We start from the raw sequence: 26,430 nt of genomic DNA on the forward strand, positions 1-26,430 counted from the left end.
CGCAGTTACATATAGGTGTGGTCACTATCAATAGGGTAGAGTTCTTTCCCTCAGGGAAAGCCACTTCCAGAACAGATTCTTATTTAGCAGGTGAACCCACCCTAGAGCGGAATCCCATGGGTGTGTTTCTCCTCTCCTTGTCCAACATACATATAAGCATTCATAATATAAATCATTTTATATGGACACAATAAGAAATACTTTAAGCTTATAGAATTGCTCTCATAGGGCCATCTCGATCTCAGACTACAGTGCTCAGGCCAGATAGTCTTTCCTATCTCTAGCAGGGTCCTAGTCTCATCATTACTTTTGGATCTTGACAGCATTTGTCTATGATCAAGCTCTTAACTTATAGTTAAGAATTGTGGCGCTTTGACCTGGCCCATTTCGATGGCAGGGTAGACCACAGCTTGCCCTGGGTCCATTCAGTCCCTCGTCGGGAACCTGCTTTAGGGGTGCTAGGAAGTGAGGGCAATTGAGGCTTAAGTCGAGAAAGCAAATGCCCGGGAATGAATAATATTCAAAACCAATTAAATCCTAAGTTACAAAGTATAATATTAACTGTCTTCCTGTATCTATAAAAAAGGACATTGCTTTAAAGTAAACTATTCAAAAGACATAAGGAGAGGAGAAAGGCAATATTAACTTACAATTTTAGTGTCCTAGAAGGATCTGACCTTACAAATTAACAGATTCCGATTAGGGGAAAAGATGATTAACTGGTTGGGGAGGAGAGCATAGAAGTGGTTACAGATAAACAAAAGAATGGTAGTGACTCTGTGGCATTGTGATGGGTGTGACTCAATGAACCTAAGCTCCTTGTGGCAAGGGGGAAAGGACAAACCAATGTGAAGCCTAAAATATTTGGAGCTATATTCCAACACATACCCCATAGAACTCTGGTGACTTGCTATCATGGAATCATTACTCCGTTGTGACAACTAGGTAATGCATTCAGCTTAATATGCAGCTCAATGTAAGTGATTTATGAATTAAAGCTTTTGTTGTTATCCTATTCTTTAAATCTGCAATGACTTTCCTATTTCTGGTCCCCTTCCCAAGTTCTAGTCGTTGTTCAATCTTACTCAGATTCTACTCTTAGTCTTCTACAAACTTTTTTCTCTCCTTTTCGAATGTTTCTTGGAAACTGCATAAATTATAAGGTTACTGACACATATGTTAGGAACACATAGTGATCATCTAGCAAATTCTCTGATTAGTTCATTGATGGTGAAAGAGAACAAGCAAACTATACTAGATGCTGCTGATGCCCCTTAGTCCTTCTGTGTTTGCTTACAGCTATGTCCACTGATGGGCATATTTTACATTTGGTCCCTAGCAAGATGAGTCACTGGTGCCGATGCAGTAATCCACTTAGATCTTTATTGGCTTAGATCCCTTCCCTCTTACTTTTATTGCTCCCACTAAAGTTCCCTAAAATCACCTTCCAAATTAACTATTTTCATCAAAGTTTCTGAATTTATCTTTAAGGAAATCTAAATAAGATAGGAACTAACATTACCAAATCAAAGGCTGTATGACAACCACCATGTTAGACATTTTGTTTTCATTATCTTCTTTCGTATTTTAACAGTCTCATTAAACTGAATATTGTTATTATTGCCTATTTTATTGTAACAAATTAGAAAGTCAAGACTCAAAACAATGGACTTACTGAAAGTGATAAATATATTAAGTAGCAAAGATAGCAAGCAATCCTAATGCTTTTTTAAACATCCAATTCTGCTTTAATAATACACAAAATAGGAACAAAACACTTAAGGATAGGCGTGAGAAAAACATCAAAAATAGGTAAAATTAGATTGTTTTTAGAGTTAGCCAAAGTTAAAACATTAAAAACAATATCACAGAAGCGACAGAGGCATTGTACATTGAGCTTTGATATCACTTGAATGCCTTGTTTATGGTCCACTCTCTTCATTCTGGAAATACATATAAGGAAAACATATTGTAGGAGGAATTACGTAGATGAGTCAGATTTTCTAAGAAGGTATTAGAAGATGAAACCGATTTGGCCTCAGTGACATTAGAAAAAGAAAGACCTTTCTGGGCACTTTGATGCTAAAAGGAAGGCCATAAATAGATGAGAAAATGATTGAAAAAAATTTCTCTTCTATATTAAAATTCTTACTCAGAATCGATTTTTTTTTTATCTTCCTAAAACACACAGGCCATGTACATAAGGGCTGATGGGATTATAGCTTGAAGTGTCAAATCAAATCCAATAAATGTGAGTAAGGAGATATCTGGGCAAATGTTTAAAAAAAAAAGCAAAGGACAATGAGATATGTTCTCCATCTGCACATGTAGCTTTATATGTCCAATATAGTCTTTAGATTTTTAGAGATGATTTTTTAAAAATTCAATAAGTAAAAAATGGGATAGAATTATGGAGTATTACCCAATTTAAGTAATTCATGTAACTCTGGTTCTAAACTATAATTGTCAGTTCAAATTTATAATTCATCAAAAATAAAGGTTATGAGTTTCTGAAGGTAGAACTCTTTGTCTTCTGAGAAAGTATAACTGAGTATTTGGTGTTCATAAAGTATGAAAAAACTTGATATTTATATTAAGATTTTAGATTATCTGACAAATGTATAATAAAACCCTATTATGGGTTGCCTATAATATTGCTTTTCTTTGCCTTCAGAATGAAATCATAACAAACTAGCCAGTTTGAATTGAGTATTATAGTTTTAGTCTCCTAAATTTTTAGTGAATTTCATTTATGTATAACCCAAAAGAATAAAATCATAACAATTAATGTAAATTTGTTAGCTTTACTATGAAGTCATTTAGCTTAGCTCCTTAGAAAGGTGACTTCTGGCCAACCAAGCTTTTGTAGTGTACCCTCTAATTCACATTTTAATAAATGTCATTTTCTAAGTGCATTACCTCATGTTTTGGCTACAATCCAGATGAGTCCTGAGAGAACAAGAGAAATGTGCTTTCTGACTGATTCATCCATATTTTATTTCACTTTTCATTAAGAAATTACTCTTTGAAGAAAATCAATAATCCTCTGTGACTAAGAGGAGAGGTTAGTGTGTTGCCGTGGTGCATTCTAATTTCTCAAATCAGACAGCCCTTAGCCAGCTGTTACTGATTAGAGTTTTTATCCTTTCTTATTTCTGCAGCCTGGGTACATGGCGACCCCAGGAGAGTGGCGTATCCTACAGACAGTGATGGTCATTTTTGTGGCCTGAAGGGTACCCCCAATGAGTGAGTATGCCTCTTCTCTGTTTTGTTTGATTTTAGTGTCTAAATTGGAACCTAGAGCTCACTTTTACATTCATTCTCCTAGAGTTTATAAGATTGAAATTTATAAGGGATGTGTTCGCTCCATCTTTTCCTGGAAACTGTTTATAAGCAATTGGGAAACTTCATGCTGTAAGACATAAGACAAGATTTTATTGCTATGTAGCATTTTATTACAATGCATGGTGATCTGCTTAATAAAAATATACATAATTTTAATGGGTGAATTGGTTTTTTTTTTAAATCAGAAACCATATTTTTAAATGTCTTATGAAATGGGTTGTTGAAAATTTTAATTCTGAGTAACTAATCGAAAGCTGGGAAATGCAGTTATTAGAATTATTTAAGCCACAGGGCCTACTGATAGATCTGTTATCTCTTTCAGTATGAGTGAAACACCCAGAAACTCTTCAGTGTATGATGAATTTGACTATTTCAGTGATGCAGAGTAGCTGAAACAAACAAGGAAGAATTCATCAAATACCTTTTTATTTTAACCATGATAAAATTTTCATTATATGGTTAGAACCATAACAGAAATTCCATTCTAAAAGCAAATTCACACAAATCTCACATTTTTAACTAAATTTTTGTTGTTGTTTTGTTTCTGAGTCATACCCAGTAGTATTCTGGGTTTCTCCTGGCTCAATGCTCAGGAATCACTCTTGGTGGTGCTGGAGGAACCATATGGGGTGCTGGGGGTCCAATCCAGGCCAGCTGTATCTAAGGCAAGCATCTTATCTTCCCACTATACTATCTCTCCACCCCCAGATTATTCTTAATCAATTTCATTTTTATACAAGTGTTAGAATAGGTTAGAAAACTTAAGTAAATATAAACCCACCACTGTGACTCATTTCACTTTTGTTAGGTTCCCGAACTGCCTGCCCTGAATTGTGGTTTCTGGTTCTAAGTGATTTTAAAAACAAAAAGATAAAAACAAACATCAGGATTCATGAGGTTAGCAAAGTACTCACAGAGTAATATTATAGACATTCAAGAGAAACCAGAAATTTTCAAGTAGTAAGGCCTCAATCATGTCAGGTCGAGTTTAGAGAAAACAAGTTGACCTCCACAAAAATGTTCTTACTGTCTATTGTAAATGACAAATTCTGACCTAGAGAAGTAATTCTTATTTCATCCTCTGTAATTAAAAGTAGGTCCTAGGGGCTGGTAGCACAGCTTGTAGAGCATTTGCCTTGCACGCAGCTGACCTGGGTTTGATTCCCAGCATCCCATATGGTCCCCTGAGCACCACCAGGAGTAATTCCTGAGTGCATGAGCCAGGAGTAACCCCTGAGCATCTCTAGGTGTGACCCAAAAAGTAAAATAAAAGTAGGTCCTATATATTGCTAGCATAACCTTCACAATGTATGATAAACTTCATTTATATCTTTAAATATATATTGCTTTGAAATAGGTTGTGGGGCCTCCACAGAAATGATTTTTAGAACTCAGACACTTTCATATAAAGACACCCTAATATAACAAAAATAAAGACACTCTAATATAGCACAGATATCTTTGTTAAAGTATAAGTCCCATACATAGGAAACTTTACATATATGTAGCATTATAGTTCATTTTTAAAATGAACTATAATGGAGCCATTAAAATTGTTGATGTTTTCAAGAATTGGTTTTATTAATTTTCCTTTGAGGTTTCAAGATTTTGTGTCATGATTATAATTGTCTTCTTCTGAAAATAACATTTACCTATATTTCTTATTTTATCATCTGCTTTTTTATAACTAAATCTCTAACCCACTTGAAACTTGTTTTTGTAAGTAATAAAGTAGGAATCACATGCCTTTTTTTTAAACTGCAGAGCCAGTTGTCTCAGAATAGTTTGTTGAGTAATATGCCTCACCCCTATGATTTATGATACCACTACTACTGTATGATAAATTAATTCACTTGTTCTTGAAGTCTGTGTTGTTCCTTCCAGTGAATATCTTGAGACTCAGTGTAAACCTAAACTGAAGAACACCAAAATACCCTGAAACTAAAATGTTAAGAGCCAGAAAAATATAATTCTATGAGCAGCAAATGTAAAGCCAAAAAAGTGCCTATCATGGAGTCTATAAAATGCAAAGCAGAACTCCCTAAGGAAATCCTACAGTTTTTAATGGCATTTTTAACAATCTTTCATGTCTGGTTTATGGGAACATTCTTGGGAGAATTTTTGATCCCTTAGATCCAAGTTTATTACTCACTGGTAGATTGAAGCATACTTTGGGTTGATTTCTCAGTCTGCAGAAATCTTAGAAAAATGTCTTTATTTTATAAAATGTTTAATTTTCTATTTTAATTCTTGTGATAAATATGTATTGATTCAAATTTTTAACAAGAAAGTTAACTCAAATGCTTCTTAGAATATTTGCATAATTACTTAAGCATTTTCAGCTGTACTTCAGGGCTTTAAATAGGAAGTCACTCTCTGACATGCCAGGTTGAATAGACAGTTCAATACTGGGGCCTGTTCACACTCAAGTTCTTGCATCTCTAAGGCATATGTCCCTGGCCCTGGAACTATCCTCCTGATCCCTCATAATTTTTAATAGTAGCTAAAAATATTTATGAAAAAATCAAATTTAATCTATAATGTTAATAATACAATATGAGACTTTCATAAAACTAAATATAAATAACTCTGTCCATTGTAGCACTGTAGCACTGTCCTCCCATTATTCACGATTTGGTAGCGTGGGCACCAGTAACGTCTCCATTGTGAGACATTTTACTGTTTTTAGCATATTGGATATGCCGCGGTAGCTTGCCAGGCTCTGCCATGCTGGTGGGATACTCTCGGTAGCTTACCAGGTTCTCCGAGAGGGATGGAGGAATCGAACTCCAGGTCAGCCGCATGCAAGGCAAATGCCCTACCCACTGTGCTATCGCTCCAGCCCATAAATATATAAATAAATAAAAAGAAAAATATATAAATGAAATTTTGATTATGATAAAGATGAGATTTCAATTTAGAGCAAAAGATGTTGAAATTAATGGTATTTAAGTAATTGAAATTCTGTTCAGAAATATGAAATAAAATTGAATATTTCTTTCATACTTGCATCAAAATATTGAATACTGAAACATTAGATATGTGTTATATTATAGAGTCAAAATATAACAGAGATGCAAGGATATATTTATAGAACTATGGGTGAAAGAAATCTTTTCTGAAAATGACAAAAAAGCCGGAAAGCATAATAGAAATTTTAAAATATTTAACCACTTAAAGCAAATCTACCTTTATGCATCGCACATCCAATTAAAAGATAAATGATAATTTTATTCAATAAAAGAGTAAAACAACTTATTTTATATTTTAAAACACAATTTCTGCTTATATCCAAATTGATTCTATTGTTCTCAAAAACAGGAATATAATTTCAGGAGTACAATTTTGTTATACTACACCCACCACCAGAGCATCAGCATTCCTCTATCACTATCTTTCGTCTTTCTTCCTTTTCCTTTTCCTTCCACTTCCCCTTAAGAGATCTAGTTCTCACAGTCTGTTTTCATTTGCCATTGAGCAATTTTTACTATGTTTCTAGATATAGTGTTATTTGAACATGGCAGTGCAATCATCTTTTTGAATTATGATGATTATGCTCTTGAAGTAGATGCTGAGAAGTGGAATTTTGAAGTCATTTCTAAGCTCAATTCTTAATTATTTTTTTTGGGGGGGGGAGGGCCACACCCGATGGTGCTCAGGGTTTACTCCTGGCAGGTTCAGGATAGCATATAGGATGCTGGGTATCAAAACTAGATTGGCCACATGCAAACCAAGCCCTCTACCCGTTGTACTGTATCTCCAGACCCTCAATTCTTGATTTTTTTAGAAGGTTCTTATCCAGAGAGGCTGAACCAAAAAATCCCACCAACATTGAATGAGGGGTCCTTTTCCTCCACATTCCTGCCTGTACTAGTTGCTTCCAGTTTTTTTGATGTGTGCCATTCTCACAGGTGTGAAGTAATATCTCATTGTCATTTTGGTTTACATTTTCCTGATGATAAGTGATGAAAAACATTTTTACTTACCATCTGCATACCTTCTTTGAGAAAGTGTCTGTTCAGCTCTTCTCACCAGTTTTTAAATGTGGTTTGGTTTTTTTTTTTTTGTTACTAAATTTTGCGAATACTTTATAATCTTCGGTATTAAACCTTTATCATGTGTAGCAAATAAATATTTTCTCCCACTCAAAAGAATTTTTTATTCTATCATTTATATCCGTTTTATTATGTATTATGTTCACAGATCACAGATCACAGATCATCCTGTTATTCATCGATTACCTCGAGCAGGCCCCAGTAACGTCTCCTTCATCCTAGCCCTGAGATTATATTCAAGGCTCTTTAGGAGAATGAGACCCATCATTGTTACTGATATTTGGCATATTGGGTACGCCACGGGGAGTTTGCCAGACTCTGCCATGTGGGCAGGCTACATTCGGGAGCCTGCCAGTTTGTCCAAAGTAGAAATGAGATAATAAGTTGTCATAATAAGATGTCGCACGGCCGTGAATGCGGCCACACGGTTCCGGGAGCTGGTTTTTATAGTCTCTGAGTCTTGGCCGCTGATGGGATTACACGGTGCCAGGGGGCCAGTTGGTGGGTGTGACCCCCGCCTACTGGAATTTGGAGGATCTGGGTGGAGGATGCTCGACTCCAATCCGAGTAGGCTTGGAGATCTTGACCCCGGAACCCACGTGGCTTTGTATTATGTTACTGTGTATAAAAAGTTTCTACAAAAATATGTAATACTTTTATATTTCCTGCAAATTGTCCAAAATAAAATATTTCAAAGTATATAGGCTAGAGCAATGAATGACCTTACTTATCAAGGTTTTTAAAAACAGAGAAGGACATCTCAATTTTCAAGGGTAGAGTTAAGAAATCCATGGATTTCAGAGAAATTCCCTCTGAAAAAAATATAAAAACTAGATGAGCAAGTCCTATACATCAAGTAAAAGAGAAAATACCCACATTGAAACAAATATACACACTGACACAGTCTCATTATAAACACTACTCTTGGCACAGTGCCATCCAATTGAAACAGAACCCCTAAATCTCATCTCGAAGGAATGAAATGTTTGAATGATATATTTTGCACCCCCTCAACTGTTTTTAATTAAAAATATTTTTAAATTTAGATATCGTGATTTCCTCTGCCCCCCTTGGAGAGCCTGGCAAGCTACCGAGAGTATCTCGCCTGCATGGCAAAGCCTGGCAAGCTACCCGTGATGTATTTGATATGCCAAATACAGTAACAAGTCTCACGATGGAGACGTTACTGGGCCTGCTGGAGCAAATTGATGAACAACTGGAGGACAGTGCTACAGTGTTACAGTGTTACAGATACTGTGATTTGCATAGTTGCTTACAATAAGTGTTCGGGCTTACAGTGTTCTTACCTGCCATCCCACCAGTTTGGGCTAGCAGTAGTGTCAGATCTAGTGGTGTAGATATAAGCAGATACTTCATCTGTCTACCATAAAGAGGTCTGAGACTCGTGTCCCTTGTCTCTATATTGCTTCCAAGCCTCTGCTTCTTCCCTCCCTCCCTCCCTCCCTCCCTCCCTCCCTCCTTCCTTCCTTCCTTCCTTCCTTCCTTCCTTCCTTCCTTCCTTCCTTCCTTCCTTTCTTCCTTCCTCTTTCCTTCCTTCCTTGCATCTGGATTGAAGAGCTTCAATCAAAAAGTTATTGCACTGCAAATGAAGTTTCTATAGCAGGTTTAAATACCTCTGCTTCTTTCTTCCCCACAATTTTTCCCCATCCTTGGCATTTTTGTTTCTGTAATCGAGAACCAATTTTGCCCACCGTTGCTATCTACCATTCCCTAGACATGTTATTGTGTGTACCGCATGTTATTATATATACCACAGAACAGTGAGAGCATCCAGTATTTGTCTTGTTCTTCTGATTTACTTTACTTAACATAAGATCTTCAGGGTGTGGGGGAGATGTGGGGAGATCATCCTCTTCCATCCAAGTAGCAGTTCATCATTCCTTGTGACTGCACAGAATTCCATTGTGTGTATATATGCATCTACTCCTTGTGGTGCCCAGGGAAACCATCTATGATATTGGATTGGACCCACGTCAACTTCATGCAGAGCCAGTGTTCTACCCCCTATACTACCTCTCTAGCCTAAAATAGAATTCCATTGTAGATAGATAGATAGATAGATAGATAGATAGATAGATAGATAATGGACCAAACATGATTACTTCTCAGTATCTGTATTGCAAATCATAATGCCCAAAAGTAGAGAGAGAGAGTATGGGGAATATTGTCTGCCATGGAGGCAGGGGGAGGGTGGGAAAGGATCTAGGAAAAGAAATAGAAACAAAGCTCCTTAGTAGAAAGAAAGAAAGAACAAAGGAAAAAAATCAGTGAAACAGATTAAAAAGATAATAGAAAAGATTAAAGAGACTTAAATGTTAATTTTTGAAAGTATGCAAAACTGATACACCTTTAATTAGACTTACCAAGAAAAAAAGGGGGGGAGCGGGAGTGATAGTACGGCATTTACCTTGCACGCTGCTGAGACCCGGGTTCAATTCCTAGCATCACATATGGTCCCTTGAGTACTGCCAGGGGTAATTCCTGAGTGCAAAGCCAGGAGTAACCCCTGTGCATCTCCTGTTGTGACCCAAAAAGAAAAAAAACAAAAAAGAGGGGGGAAAAAAGAAACATAAATTCTAAGTGAAAGAAACAATATTACAGCTCAGGAGACACACATACAAAGGTTCACAAGTGATTGCTATGAATGTTATTATTTATTTTTTGTTTTTGTTTGTGAGGTCATACCTATTGGTGCTCAGGGCTTACTTACTCCTGGCTCTGAGCGCAGAGATCACTTCAGACAGGCAGCTAGAGCTCATATGCCACATAAGGAATCAAATGCAAATTGGTTTCATGCAAGACATGTGCCTTTCTTGCTCTGTGATCTCTCCAGCCCACAAAAGATTACTATAAATGATTATACACTGGCAAATTGGACAACTGAGTTTAAATTACGTGTTAGAAATGGTATAATCATATTTGGGTTATAGAGTTTGGCCATTTTGTGTTTTCAATCCATGACTAACCAAAAGGATCTTAGGAGAAACTGGAAACTTTCCAAAATGTTGAAACCTATAAAAGAAACATCAAAGGAAAATGATATGCTTTGTCAATAGGTGTAACTTTTCTGCCTTTTGAGTTTCAAGGAAGTTGTTCAAGATACCTAGGCATGATTCTTTTTGTGAAATCTTCACTGAAATGCAAAACTTAGTTGATTTTGATGCCACCTTCTGGCTATTCAAAAAATTTCAACTGACAAGATTGATACCAAATTAGACTGAAAAACCATATCCCTGTATGAGTTTCAGATGAGAAAAAAATGAGAAAGATTAAGAGGAAAAAGATATTCTACTACTCCATTTTTCATCCAAACAGCATAAATGTAAAGTGATAATTGTCTTCAGTAAAGAAGTAAAATTGTAAAATTGTCTAAAGAATCTCATAAAAATAGTAAGTTCTCACCAGTTTATTTGAACACAGTACAAGCCCCAATTATTATTCGACTTAATTTTCAGCTTATTTACCAACCAATGTATGTAATTGATTGACTGACTATAAGGAAGTGCTTATCATAGTAGCAATGGTCTCCTGTCCTAGGACTCTACGAACAACTTCATTCCACAAAGACAATCTCTTTGGATGTCTTAGTTCAGCCTGCTATAACGGAGTATCATAGACTGTGACTTATTATCAACAGAAATGTATTGTATATGGTTCTGTGGACTGAAAGTCCAATATTAGGGTTCTAGCATAGTCAAGTTCTTGTGGGAGTGATTTTTCAGGCTAGCAGACTAATATATTTATTCTGCATTCTCCAATGCAGGCCAGACGCATTTGACCTACATCTGGGAGAATTCTCTGGAGTCTTGTGTGTAGGCACCAGTTGCATTCATTGGAAACCACCAAGACTCCTTCCCAAGACTCCTTCCTTCATATACTGTCAGATAGGGGCAATGTGGGAGGGGATGGGGTGATTCAGATTTCATCATGAAAACTTTGGGAGTATTCAAACATACTGTTCATAAGACATACTTTTTTTTTACCTTCCTTTTAACAATATACTTATTCTTTTATTTCATTCTCTCTTACCATGAGGGGATGGATACTGTGTATGATCCCCTGAATACTGCCAGGAGTGGTTCTTGAGTACAGAACCAGGAGTAAACTATGAGTACCATCAGGTGTGGCTCAAAACCCAAAAAGAAGTAAATATATAAGTAACTTTTATTAAATCCATTGAAATCCTTTTATAAAAATAAAATGTTTACTCATGTGGATTATCTTTTCCAAATCCTTGTCCTTCTCCTATCTTTGTTAATTTACTTTAGATTTTTATAGTTTTAATGACTTTAAATCATAGAGTAATGTGTATCTATTCCCTTTTATTTTAGAGGGGGGTGTTATCCTCACTACTCTTCTCTCCATCCTTCTTTTCCATGCCCTCTTTCTCATAAGGTTTGGTTCTCAGTTTCAGCAGATCTGTTGGAGGATTGATTCTAGACACAAAACAAAACACCAACTTTGTTATACCTCTGTTAGCTTCACTCACTCCAGGCTGTTTCATTGCATTTCTCCTATGCAACCAAAAGTCGAAATTTGCATTTTATTAGTAGCTTACTATTATCTGGGCTGGAGCGATAGCACAGCGGGTAGGGCGTTCGCCTTACAAGCGGCCAACATGGCTGACCTGAGTTCGATTCCTCCGCCCCTCTTGGAGAGCCCGGCAAGCTACCGAGAGTATTCTATTCGGTATGCCAGACACAGTAACAACAAAGTCTCCAATGGAGATGTTACTGGGCCCGCTCGAGCAAATCGACGATCAACGGGAGGGCCTTTACCTTTACCTTTACCTTTACTATTATCTACCTTTTAATTTTCCTTGTGTGGGGGTTCATCAATTTGCTCGAGCGGGCCCAGTAACGTCTCCATTGGAGACTTTGTTATTACTATGTCTGGCATATCAAATAAGTCACGGGGAGCTTGCCAGGCACTGCCGTGCGGGCGAGATACTCTCGGTAGCTTGCCGGGCTCTCCGAGAGGGGTGGAGGAATCGAACTCGGGTTGGCCATGTTGGCTGCGTGCAAGGCAAACGCCCTACCACTGTGCTTGATAGCATAGTGGGTAGGGCGTTTGCCTTGCATGCGGCTGACCCGGCCGACCCGAGTTCGATTCCTCCACCCCTCTCGGAGCCCGGCAAGCTACCGAGAGTATCTCGCCCGCACGGCAGAGCCTGGCAAGCGACCCGTGACGTATTTGATATGCCAGACACAGTAACAACAAAGTCTCCAATGGAGACATTACTGGGCCCACTCGAGCAAATCAATGAACAACGGGAGGGCCTTTACCTTTTACCTTTACCTGTGTGGGGGTTAATTGTATTCTTGTATAATTTTTTTTTCCTTGACAGATTTTCTGCTGACTCAGTCACAATTTTTAGAGACCCTTTTGGTCGGACACCTAGCTTTTTTTTTTATTATTTCAGGCAGGACCTGCTACATTTTAGGCCTTTCCCATAGCTTTAATTGGACATTTCTCCATATTATTAAATTGGACCCAGCTTCTGAGTTTTTATTCTTTGTTGTTGTAGCGCTGTAGCACTGTCTTCCTGTTGTTCATTGATTTGCTCAAGCAGGCACCAGTAACATCTCACAACAAATTGTGAGACTTGTTGTTACTGTTTTTGGCATATCGACTATGTCACGGGTAGCTTGCCAGACTTTGCTGTGCAGGTGAGACACTCTCTATAGCTTGGTGGGCTCTCCGAGAGGGGAGGAGGAATCGAATCTGGGTCGGCTGCATGCAAGGCAAACGCCCTACCCACGGTGCTATAGCTCCAGCCCTTTTTTGTTGTACTTGTTTTATTTATATATTTATTAATTATTTTGCTTTTTGGGTCACACCTGGCATTGCTCAGGGCTTACTCCTGGCTCTGCACTCCGAAATCTTTCCTGGTGGTGCTCGGGGTACCATATGGGATGCTGGAAATCGGATTGGGTTGGCCTCATGCAAGGCAAACACCCTACCTGCTGTGCTATCGCTCCAGCCCCTGTACTTGTTTTAATAGAAAATACAATTTTGATAGTCTTTCTAGGAAAGAGAGAAAAAAAAAGAAAAGAAAGAGAGAGAGAAAAAGAAAAAACATTAGAAAGTAAAAGTGTTAGGTTCTTAGACATATTTTGTTTTTCCCTCTGTATAGTTGAGTGGTATATTAGTTATAGAATATAATTTAAAGACAATTCCTATCAGAATTGTAAAACTTTTTTTCACTGCTTTCAATTTAAGAGTATCTGTTGTCAATTTGACTCAGGTACCTTGTGATGTCCAATTCTAGGAGGGTATTTAAAATAATTTCTTCTTGGTGTTCTGAAATATCACAATTTAATATACAGTTTTTGTTGTTGCTCTCTTTATTTAGTTCTATGTAGGTCCATTAATTCCAAAGAACTTGGACTTTTACCAGATCTGAATTTTTTTTCTTCAGTTATTTCTTTGATCTCTGTATTCTTTTTTATCTTTTTACTTCTCTTTTTGGAACTCGAGTTCCTTGATCTTCCTGAATCACTCTTAACGTCTCTTTTCCTCCTTATAGTTTTGATTTCTGACTTTTATTTGGTAGTTCTAGAAATTTTCTCAGTTCCCTCATTCTTGTCACTTTTTCTTTTGCTTTTGTTTGTATGGGGGTCACACCCAGTGTTATTCGGGGATTACTACTGGCTCTGCACTCAGAAATGAATCTTGGCGGTCTTCAGGGAACCATATGAGATGCTGGGGATTGAAACCAGATCAGCCTTATGTAAGGCAAGCGCCCTACCTGCTGTGCTATCACTCCAACCCCATTTCCCCACAACATTTAAAACAATCATTCTTTAAATCTCTGCAAATCTTGTTACTTTTTATTATACCTTTCAATAACGTAGTAGTTTTATTTTTATATTACTTGTTTGCTTTGTGTATTACTCTGAAAATACTGTTTTTAAAGCCCAGGCCCATAAGTAGTAGTATTTCATCCAGAATCAGATTTTCTTTACCTTGTTGTGTGTGTGTGTGTGTGTGTGTGTGTGTGTGTGTTCTGATTCCTCTGAACATTATGTGTGGTACTTGATTATACAGTTTTACTAAAGAAACTGATCTTTAGGTAAATGTGCTATGCCTCTACTGACATAATTTTTGTAGTTCGGTTTTCCAGGGAGGCCTCTGTTCCATATAGGGTGATAGGGCTCTTTGGGCTGTCCGATTGAACTGCACATGAACTGGCAGGAAGCTGGCTGTCAGGCATGAGTTTTCAAAGTTCCAGAATATGAGAAATTGTAGGTTAGGTAACCAAACCCTACAAAATACCTCGCTTTTCCCAAAAGGTTCACTCAACCAAAAAAGGCCTCTGATGTTTTGTTTTTGTTTTGTTTTGTTTTTCAATGTTATAATTCTGATTATAGGGCTATGTCAGAAGTACAGCAGTGTTGATTTGAATTATGGTCTGTATTAAATCTTCCATAATCTTGCGTTCAGCCACATTTTTCATCCTTAACTGAGTTCAGCCTGTGCTCCCATGATTTCTAACAGGTAAATCATGTCCCACCATTTTTCTAACTCCTCTCTGGTGCATTCATCACTCAACACATATGCTTTCCATCTTCCAGTAATTGTTGCACTCCATTCTGCAATTTTGAGCACATTCTATCCTCCACCTCCTTGGATGATGTGGTGGGGTTAACTCCTTTCTGGACTCTAATTTTGTTATTTCGGTGAATCTAGGAAAGAAGCGAGGCAAGCTTAAGTACACAGTACATAATCCTGAGCTAGTATTTTGAGACTCCTTCTCTTTTATTATTTCTTCGTGAAAATATGCTTCAAGTTAAATCATGACTTATTTCCTCAAATTCTACTTCCACAGAATTGCCGAGTTGCTACTACCATCATCTACTTTACCTAAGGAATCTGAGGTCCACTGAAGTTTAAACATATCAGACAGTTTGAATGACTATAGAGTTGTGCCAAAAAAAAAAGCAGTAGGATTATAAAATTGCATTCTGGAGTTGGTCTTATTTATTCTGTAACATTTGCTTGTACTTCAGATGGACTATGTCTGAAACTAAATGTTGTCACAGTATGGTTATAAAGATGAGTCAAGTATATACTTTACTCACAATAGGATAATCTGGCAAATAGTTTTGTTTATATAGCATTTTACAGCTAATCAATTTTACCTCCTGAAACTCTTGACACTGAATTATCCTTCACAGTTTTTACCACTCACAAGGGACGTATGCAATAAGTTATTCATTTCCTTAGGTGCAAATTTTAATAACATCATCATAATACTATGGATATTACAATAGCTCGAGTAAGGAAAGAAATAAGCTTATTCTTGTGAAATGTTTAAGTAAACTTGTGCATATTGTGTATAAATTTATAAGCATACTCCTTGTTTTGTTTTGGGGCCATACGCAGCAGTGTACAAGATTCCTGGCTCTATGCTCAGGGATCACTACTGGCATTATTTTGAGGACTATTGGTTGTGCCAGGGATCAAATCAGTAGTTAGCTGTGGGCAAGACAAGCTTCTTATCCACTTTGCTATTTTTCTGGCTCTATAAGCAGACTCATGAACCATTTGATGGGCTTAGATGCATGAAATACGTTTCCCCGCCCCCATCATTGCACTTTTAAATTATACTACTTCAATTCTTAACACTCTTATAGCTTAAATATTTTAAATGTTTCAAATACTTTTTGTCACTAAACAGTTCAGTATAGCTCACAATGAAGTTTTACTCTGACTTCTTGCAACTTCTCATCAGATTTGATTCTGTGAAAATCTAAGAAAATATAAAAAATCTTATATTTTCCATGTCCCTCCTACACACACTTTGTTTTTTTTAAAAAAAATTATTTATTGAATCACAGTGTGATGCACAGTTGCAAAGTTGTTCATGATTGGGGTTCAGTCACATAATGTTCCAACACCCAGCCTTTCACCAGAGTACATAGTATATGTTTCCCACCACCAGTGTCCCCAGTTTCCCTTCCCCTCCCCCTTTTCCTTTCCCCCACCCCGCACCTCAAGGTAGGCTCTTTCCTTTTGGGCATTATGGTTTACCTGAAAGATACCTGAAAGATCATCAGATATGTTCCTTTACCTACTTTCAACATTCAGTTCCTGTCCAAAGTGATCACTTCCAACTATTACTGTCTTCCTGGAGATGGGACCAGTATGACACACACACTTCTTTTTACAATTATTTTATTATGTTGTGAGAGGTGGAAGGAGGAGTGTTTGTTACTTTCCTGGGTGTGACCTTATTCTAAATTATTGTTTCCACAACTAACACAGTGACTGGCCAGCAATACATTCCTTGGCTGACTCTTAATGATTACTGGGAAGCTTTCTCTGGAGTTACATGTGAGATATTTCCTCAATAGTTTTCTGATTTGAGAGGCGGACTTTGGCTTTTCCTTTGGCTGTAGTCTCCGTGGGTCCCTCAACTGTGCTTCACTTCTGGTATCTTATTGTCAGATGAGGCACCACAAGGGAGGCACAAACCCATTTACTTCACCTTACCTCCTACCATCACAGCATCTTCTCGTGCTTTGTTATTACCTTCTTTGCTCCAATTGACTTTTCCCATTCTCTGTTGGTCTCTCTGTGTCTTTTCCCCTGCTTCAATGGTCCTAAGAGCTGAATAGTGGAGAAGCCATTTAATATGTTGAAAATGAGATGCTGGTCTTCCTTCGTGCAGGTATCCTCCAGTCTATGAGACTTTCACTGAGTCCTTTATAATTTGGAATTGAGGCGAACTTGTCCATGATCTCAAAGAGAAGGGGAGGGAAAATCAACTTAGTGTGCTGTACTGCTTCTGATCCACCTCCCTTCCCTCACCCTTTGCTTCTGAAAATAGAAGTAGGAAGTAGAATGAAGTAAGAAATGAACACACATTGTTTTGGAGAAGTCTTTCTTCACCCTAAGATTTGAATCAGACATGATTCTGAGTCAGAATAAGCATTACTCAACAGTCTACCAGATCTTTTAGTAATCTGTGTGATTATTCAGAGTTAATCCAGAATTTAGCAAGCTGCTGAGAATATTTTTTTAAAAATTATAACTTTTGAACCTTTTTTATTCCCACTTTATTTAAGCACCGTGGTTTACAAAACTGTTCATGATGATTTGTTACAGGCATTCAATCTTCCAACACCGGTCTCACCATCACCATAACCTCCTTCTCCACCTCTGTGTCCATTTTCCCAACTACACCTCAAGCCTGCCCCCATAACAAGCCCACAATATTTTTATTTTATATTGCTTGTTACCACTGAATGGTTAATGAATTGATCAAAACATATTTACAGAGAAGAAAATTTGTGAAAATTGGTGTATCTCACCTTAGAGATATTAAGTCCTTGTCTGAAGGTTTACTAAGCTGTTGTTGCAAGTAATGTTTTGTTGCAAGTAATGGATAGGTTGGCTTCTACATTACATTTCCATCCAATCTGGTGTACTATTACTGGAATGCCAGTATTTTAGTGTTTGGAGATGTCACTCCAGAAAATCCAGAATATTTTCTTGGGCAGCCCAGCCGGAGGTATGGTGGTGGCTTTGGGGCGTGCCTGTGGCTGCCTGGGCTTTGGCAGGACGGGAGCTGGACCTTACCAATGAGAACATTTCTGTGGCTGTTTTGAGACATTTTTTTCAAAGTTTAATTTATAGAAGAGCTATATCTGAATCTATAGTGCAGCAACATAGGGAAAAATAAGTGAATTTCTGGATCCTGTATTCATAGTTATCAGCTCTCAAAGGTAAAAGGGAGAGGCTAGAGCAATAGTACAGCTGGTAAGGCTGCATGACTTGCATGCAGCAACTTGTGTTCAATCTCCAGCATTCTATATGGTCCCCTGAGCATACCAGGAGTAATCCACGAGTGCAGAGCCTGAGCATTGCTGGATGTGGCTCATCCACCTGCCCCCACCCCCTCAAAAAAATGAAAAGAAGCAAGGAATCTATATTCTACAACACTCCAAGTTTTAACAATGCATTCTAAAATTCAGCAACTATAATTTTGATGTTAGCATTATATCTTATTGCCACAGTGGAGTAGTCAGGTTAGTACCTTTATTTTACTGATGGGGAAGTTAAAATATAAAGAACAAGGCCTTCCAAACTGAGACTCCCCTCAGTGCTAGTGATAGTGTATGTTGACTATGCCACTGATCATCACTTAATCACTTAACTTCCCGTTAGTCGTCGATTTGCTCGAGCGGGCACCAGTAACATCTCCATTTGTCCCTGTCGCGTGCTAGTGTAGCCCAATAGCATCTGTTCGCTCTGGGAACATGAAGAGCCTCAAACCGATCGTTCATGATCTTGACGAAGAAGTCTGACCATCTAGTAGGTGGGCGGCCACGCGGTCTTTTGACATCCCGTGGAATCCAGTCAGTAACAGCTCTAGTCCAGCGGTCATCTTTAAATCTCATTACGTGACCAGCCCATCTGATTTTCGACACCTTGGCAAATGAGACAGCGTCCCTGATTCTTGATCGTCAATGGATGTCGGAACTCCGGATTTTTTTTCTCATTTGAGTGAAACGTGATATTCTAAGCATAGCTCTTTCTGTTCTTCTTTGGGAGACCTGAATAGCGTTCTCATCCTGTTTGCGTAGGGCCCAGGTCTCTGAGGCATATGTTAATGCAGGAAGAACAGTGGAATCAAAGAGATGTGCCCAGAGCCGGAGGTTCTTCTTCCTCTTAGCTATTTCTTCAATGTTCTTGAAGGCGTTCCAAGCTGCTCTCTTCCTCCTGCGCAGCTCGGGTGCCAGGTCATTTGTCATGTTGACCTCTCGACCTAGGTACACATAGCTGTTGCATTCGGAGATGGTCGTTCCGTTGAGAGCGAATGGGGCATCAGGAACGAGCCTGTTTCTCATAAACATTGTCTTCGTAAGATTCAACTGTAGTCCTACCTTTCCACACTCAAGGTCAAAGTCGGCCAGCATTTGTGCCACTTGGCTGATCTTTGGTGTTATTAAAACAATGTCATCAGCAAAGCGGAGGTGGTGTAGTTGCCGACCATCTATCTTCACTCCCATTCCTTCCCATTCCAGTCGTCGCATGATGTTCTCGAGGGTGGCACTGAAGAGTTTCGGTGAAATGGTATCACCCTGCCGAACCCCTCTCTTGACATCAACGATCACTTCTTTGTAGAATGGTGAGATCCTGGTAGTGAATCCGCAATACAGCTCACGGAGGATCTTGATGTATTGGGCTTGAATGCCCTGATTGGCTAGGGCTTCAATGACCGCTTCCATCTCAACAGAATCAAAGGCCTTCTTTAAATCAATGAATGTTAAACAGAGCGGCATCTTGAACTCCCGAGAAACCTCAGTGAGTTTGGTTATTGTGTGGATATGGTCGATGGTGCTGAATCCTTTGCGGAACCTGGCTTGCTCGCATGGTTGTCCTTCATCTAGTGTTCTGCCAATCCTATTTAGGATGACTCGAGTGAACAACTTGTAGATGACAGACAATAGGCAGATAGGACGATAGTTGCCAATGTCATGGATGTCTCCCTTCTTGAACAGTAGTATGGTCCTGCTGGTTTTCCATTGGGATGGAACCTTGCATTCAGACAGGTAGCGAGTGAAGAGCCGAGCCAGTGTATTGATGAGTACTGACGGCAGGTTCTTCAGGTGTTCAGGTCTGACCTTGTCTGGGCCTGGTGCTGTTCGTTTCTTTACCGACAAAATGGCATGTCGGATTTCGGAAGGGAGAACGTTGGGAACAACATATCCATCCTGTGGAATTTGGTATGTCGGCAAGTGGACATGGCTATCGAAGAGATTTGAGTAGAAGTAATGGATAATCTTTTCCATTGCCGTTCTGGAGGATGTGATGGATCCATCAGGACGTCGGAGGGCAGTCATCTTAGTCTTGTAGTTGGCGAAGGACAGGCGGGCGTAATGAATACTTTTCCCAGCTTCTGCCGCATCTACCAGTACTTCTGCTCTTCTCTCTTTGAGGTCTTCCTTGATCGCATCTCTGCACTGCTTTGGGAGCTCGGATGTTAACTTGCTGTTGCCTGAGGCATGCGCCAAACCACGCTGGCGAATTAGCTCACTGATCATAATCATAATCAACCATAACTCTGACGAAGAATCAAAATGTCTTTTTTTCTGGTTATTATTAATGCGTATTAATTTTAGTAAATTCATAAAAGCAAAACAATTACTATAAGGGTAATACCATAATTCATATACACTTATTTCCACATATATACGTTTACTTATTTTGCATGACATTTAATAACTTGCTTTTAAAAATTAATATATTGCAAATGTATCCATCTTTTAAACCATCTTTGTTACCATTTTCAATGGCAACAGTTTTTCAATTTATAGATGTAGAATTCTTTATTTAGCCGGTTGCCAATCATTCAACTTTTTACTCTTTCATTAAGGTGCTTTTAATGTTAGATGTGTTAGAGGGGGGATTGGAGGAATTTATTTTTTTGCTTTTTGGGTCACACCCAGCGATGCACAGGGGTTGCTCCTGGCTTTGCACTCAGGAATCACTCCTGGCGGTGCTCGGGGGACCATGTGGGATGCTGGGAATTGAACCTGGGTCGACGGGGTGCAAGGCAAACGCCCTACCCGCTGTGCTATTGTTCCAGCCCCTGGAGGAATTTATTAAAGATACCTAGAGAAGTTGAAGAAGTCAGTTTCTAGAGGTCATTTATATTAAATAAATTCGGGGTTTGAAATTATATGAAACATTTCCACAGTCATGAAAAAAGATTTTAAAAAAATAATTTTGTGTAACAACCAGCACTGCTCAGCACTTACTCCTGGGTTTCTGCTCAGAAATCACACATGGTGATGCTCAGGTTATCATATACAGTAGTGGGAATTGAGTCTGGGATGTTTGCAAGCAGGGCAAGCATCTTCCCCGTACTATATCTCTAGCCCACAAAAACCCATTAATTTTATAAAAATTAGAGTAGCAATTAATTAAAAATCTATGTGTTTTAGTGGTACAATTTTAGATCCATTCAAAATATATGTGCCTTAGCATACCTACCATTAAAGTAGCAACAACATCCCTTCACCATAATCCATGGCACCACCTTTCTCCTTCCTTTCTTCCCATTCTGGTAGCCTCATCCAATGATCATTCCTAGGGTTTTCTTTTAGTTGACTTTGTTCTCTTCATTTCCCTCTTTATATATCATGAGCAATGCTATCTACCATTTGTCTTTCTCTGACTTATTTCACTCAGCATGACTCCTTCTGTTTCCATCAATGTTATTTCAAAGGCAAACTTTTATCTTAAAGATGAGAGTAGTATTCCACTGTGTATGTGTATTCACTAAATTTTCTTTATCCACACAACATTTATTAGGCACTGGGATTCATATCTTGACTGTTATAAATAGTGCTACAACAATACTGGTGTCCAGATATCTTTTCAGATTTGTGTTTATCAGAAAGATACTTAGAAGTGAAATTGATGGATCATATAATAGATTTCACTGTAATGTATTTTGGAGGTTCCTCCCAAGCAGTGCTCAGGACACTAAAGGTTACTTCTGATGATACTTGACTGTATAGTTCAATGCTGAGACAACAAAGCAACAATACTGGGTTCATCAGCACACCTAGTGGTTCACAGGGGAGTCATGCAGTGGTCATGCAGGGGATCAAACTTGAGTCCCTGCACAGGTTAAGCTGCACCCTTGATCACTGAAATATCTCCTCATCCCGTGTTTTTGATATTTTGAGAATTCTCCAAAAGATTTCCATACAGGACATGTTAGTTCATATTTCTACTAGCAGAACATAGGAATTCCTTTATATCCACACTGCTCCAACACTTGTTGGCACTTGCAGTAGTGAATTATTCATCAGGATAAGATGATTGTTCATTGTTATGTTTATTTGTCTTTCCCTGATAATAAATGATCATGAGGATTTTTTACGTGCCCATTCACTATTTTTATGTCTTTGCTGGTGAAGTATCTGTTCAGGTATTCTCCCCATTTTTTGTTTATTTGGGGGTCACAGCCTGCAATGCTCAAGGATTATTCTTCCTAGCTCTCCACTCAGGGATCACTCCTGGCAGGCTAGGGAAATGTGAGGAGCTGGGGACCGAACTCAGGTCAGCCACATACATGTTAAGTGCTTTTCTCATTGTTTCTCAGGCCCTATTCTCCAAATATTTCTTGATGAATTTTTTTATTATTGTTGAGTTTTGTGAGGTTTTATTTTTGCATATATGTTAGATACTAATTAGTTCTTTGTTATGTGATATGTGAATATTTTCTTTCATTTGGTAGAATGCCTTTTTGTCTTAATGATAGTTTTGTTTACTGTGTAGAGGTTTTTGTTTGATTAAATCTGATTCTTTATATTTGCTTTTGTTTCCCTTGCCAGTGGAGTTGAATTCCTAATACATCACTGAAGTCAGTATTGTATGATATATTGCCTATGTTTTCTTTGTATTTTATGATTCCAAGTCTAGCACCAAAGTCTTTTATCTATTTTGATTTAACTTTAGTGCATGGTTTGAGATAATGATTCAATTTTATGCTTTCACATAAAATTATCCAGCTTTCCCAACACTAGTCAAGGTACTTTCTTTTATTTTATGCTCTTGGCCCCTTTATCATAAACCAACTGTGCATATGTCCATATGGATTTAATTCTGGATTCTCACATCTCACATCTATTACACTTATCTGTCTATTTTGATTCCAATAACATGCTGTTGTTATTACCATTGCTTTATATAATATATTTTGAAATCATAGAGCCTGATACTTCCATTTATCTCAGGATGACTTTGGCTATTCAGTATCTTTTGTGGTTCCTTATGAATTTAGTAATGCTTGTTCTATTACTTCAAAGAATGTCATTGGAATTTTGTTGAAGATTGCGGTTAGTCTATAAAATTCTTGGTGTAAGATGGTCATGTTAATAATGTTAATTGTTATAATCCATATACATATCTATCCTCTTATGTCCTCTAGTTCTTTTTTTTAAGTGATATAATTTTCTTCCTAGAAGTAAAACCAGGAGGGAAATTATGAAAATTCATAATACTGAATTTACAGTAATTTCTGGGTTTGATCCTCAGCACCACATGGTTCCCTGAGCACCAGCAGGAGAGCAACCACTGAGCAATATGCCAGTAGTAACCTCTGAGAACCTCTCTGTGCCCTGCTCCCCCACAAGGGGCACACGTATTTATTTAGTTTTAGTATTCTGGGATAGCTTTCACTAAATTATCCTTATGGACTTGGAAGTCTTTGATACTCAGCATGGTTTTAAATGATTTGCCTTCTTTCACCAAAGGTAGATAAAAATTGTCAGGTTATGGATATAGTTCAAAGGGTTGGAGTGGAGCTTTACATGCTGTAATCTGAAATTTGGTCCTAGCATCTCAATATCCCCCCACACCACTGGGAGCAAGAGACACCTGAGCACAACACCACAGAAGCCCCTGAGAACAGCCAGTTGTGCTCTTTCCCTGAAAAATACATTAATAGATAGTAACTTTTAAACATAATTTTCAAGTAAATAAAAATGGTATCTTTTTTTTTTTTTTTGGCATCACACCCAGCGATGCACAGGGGTTACTCCTGGCTCTGCATTCAGGAATCACTCCTGGAGGTGCTCAGGGAACCATATGGGATGCTGGGGATCGAACCCGGGTTGGCTACGTGCAAGGCAAATACCCTACCCCCTGTACTCCAGCCCCCCACAATGATATCTATTATTACTTGAATAATACAAAATACAATGTGTCTGTGTAAAGAGTCAATACAAAAGTTCAAAATATAGTGTTTAAGGTTTTTTTGTTGTTTGTTTGTTTGTTTTGCTTTCTAGCTTGTTAATAGCTCCCTGGTTCAGCTATTTCTTGGGTACTTAATTTTTCCTGCTGCAATCATAAATAGCATTATTTGGAATTTTTTTCTCCACTAGTTTGTTGTTGCATACAGAAATACAGTGAATTTTTGATGTTGTATCTTGCCAGTTTCTATGTTTCTCTATTGTCTCTGATAGTTCTAGCGTAATCTTTCAAAGAATTTTTCACATATAATATCACATCGTCTGGAAGTAGTGATCATTTTCTTTAAATGATTATTGTATGTTGTTTGCTTTCTTAACAGGAACAAGTCTATTTTGTTTTACTTTAACCTCTTCAGCTGTTCCCATCCCGCAGTGCTGATAAACCTGCAGTGCCCTACTACACAGGTAAGCACAGGATACCGTGAAGATGGTGCTAGTAATTTTGGATGAAAGAATTAAGAAATTAATTAAAAATTAAGAAAAAACATTTGAGTTTTTTTCTCTCTCTAATGATTGATTTATGAAGGATGAGAAAATGTAAATATTATCTCATTTTTTTATAGGCAGTCAAAACTAGGTTAGGCTAGAGTTAATCATTTTAGAATCACTAAGCACCCTTGGTGATTATCTTGTACAACCGCTCATTTCTACTTATTATTGTTATAGTTATTATTTAGTTATTATTGTTGTTATTTTTATTATTAACTATATATTATCATATAGTAGTAGTATTACAATTATTAATTTGGATTTCCCAAGAAGTGCTCAGGAGGCCTGGAGGACCCTCCTGGAAATTTCTGGGCAACTGGGCCAGAGTTTCTATGTAAAGAACTGAAGAGGTGCTGCCTCTTGGTCCCTATGCTGTTGGGGACGACTCAGTTTACACAGGGGTACTCTGGGACATCCAGGGATGTGACCTAGCAATGCTCTGGGGGAATCTTGTGGTGCCAGGGATCAAATTAGTAACAGCCACATGCAAAGCATATCAATTAATGACTCTAATAGTTCTACAGCCCTTAATTGTTTATTTTTTATAAATGAATAAACTATATTCCAAGAGAAGTGGAGATATTTTTTTCACAGTCAATATTGGGAAGAACAAAGCTAACCACTGTAATCAATAAACCCCAGTTACTTGGTGACTATACAATGAAACTTGTTAGGGGCACATATCACAGTGTAAGGTGGCACTTGTGGTCAGTGAGTGACTCTCTTCCAGGCTTGTTTGATCAGGAGGTTCCACTCTTAAATTCTCCTCATGTACATCCAATAGCCAGAAGAAAACAGACAGCATAAGTGAAGCACTTCTGCTCTTTAAAACTTTACATAAACACATTGAATTTTTATTCATATGGCAAGATATATTCCTTTTAAACATGTTCACACCTAGAAGCAGAAGGAAAGACGCAAACACTTCAGTGAACTCTGTTGTCCTCTGGTGTCTGGACCACCCATTCCCAGGGGAAACTGTTCAGAGTTCTATAGAGCATGCTCATTAATCCAGCATCCAGGGGCTATGAGTGATGCATAGCCCTTCCATCAGTTTTCGCCATTGGACATGCAATGGGGAATGAGGCTAGGTAAATGAAAATGCAATCTTCCATTGGAGGAGTTGTTTTTGGTATTGAGCACTGAGGTCATTTATTTGTCCTTGACAGTGTTCTCTGTAAGGAACTTCCTCACCCATTACATTCTGTTGTCCTTTGCTCATCCACCTGGCAGATTGTCTTCTCTCTGATAGTCTTTAGGCCACACTGATGCCAAACAAAGAAAAAAGTATGCCTTTGAGGGATCCTGAAGCCTTAAGGTTTTCTTCCTTTTGTGCTAATTTACTACTTCAAAAATTATTTTAACAGTTAAATGCATTTTCAGGTGAGCTCATTAATTCTTTTTCTCCCATCTCTGTTAATGCCTCTCCATTTGTATACAAACATTGTGTTATTTCTTCCATCTTAAAATATTCTCTCCTTGATCGCACATCCCATCTTACTATTGCTCCTTATCTCAGTACTTTTTATACTAAAAGAGTAGTCTCACTCTATTGACTTTCTCTCTCTCTCTCTCTCTCTCGCTATATATATATATACATATATATATATTTTATTTTTTTTTATTGGGCTGGAGCGATAGCACAGTGGTAGGGCGTTTGCCTTGCATGCAGCCAACATGACTGACCCGAGTTCGATTCCTCCGCCCCTCTTGGAGAGCCCAGCAAGCTACCAAGAGTATCT

General features: G+C 38.1%; 1 protein-coding gene across 1 annotated transcript in view; it reads left to right on the top strand.

Moving 5' to 3' along the window:
- Nucleotides 1-26,430, top strand: part of SLC44A5 (solute carrier family 44 member 5) — a 415,088-nt gene that overhangs the window by 326,137 nt on the left and 62,521 nt on the right. Inside the window, exons 4-5 of the mRNA XM_056123215.1 lie at nt 3,162-3,246; nt 24,520-24,604. Of these exons, the coding sequence (XP_055979190.1) occupies nt 3,162-3,246; nt 24,520-24,604 (170 nt within the window). The remainder of the gene's footprint in view (nt 1-3,161; nt 3,247-24,519; nt 24,605-26,430) is intronic.

The sequence above is a fragment of the Sorex fumeus genome, unplaced genomic scaffold (assembly GCF_029834395.1).
Source record: "Sorex fumeus unplaced genomic scaffold, SorFum_2.1 ptg000047l, whole genome shotgun sequence".
NCBI classification, from domain to species: domain Eukaryota; kingdom Metazoa; phylum Chordata; class Mammalia; order Eulipotyphla; family Soricidae; genus Sorex; species Sorex fumeus.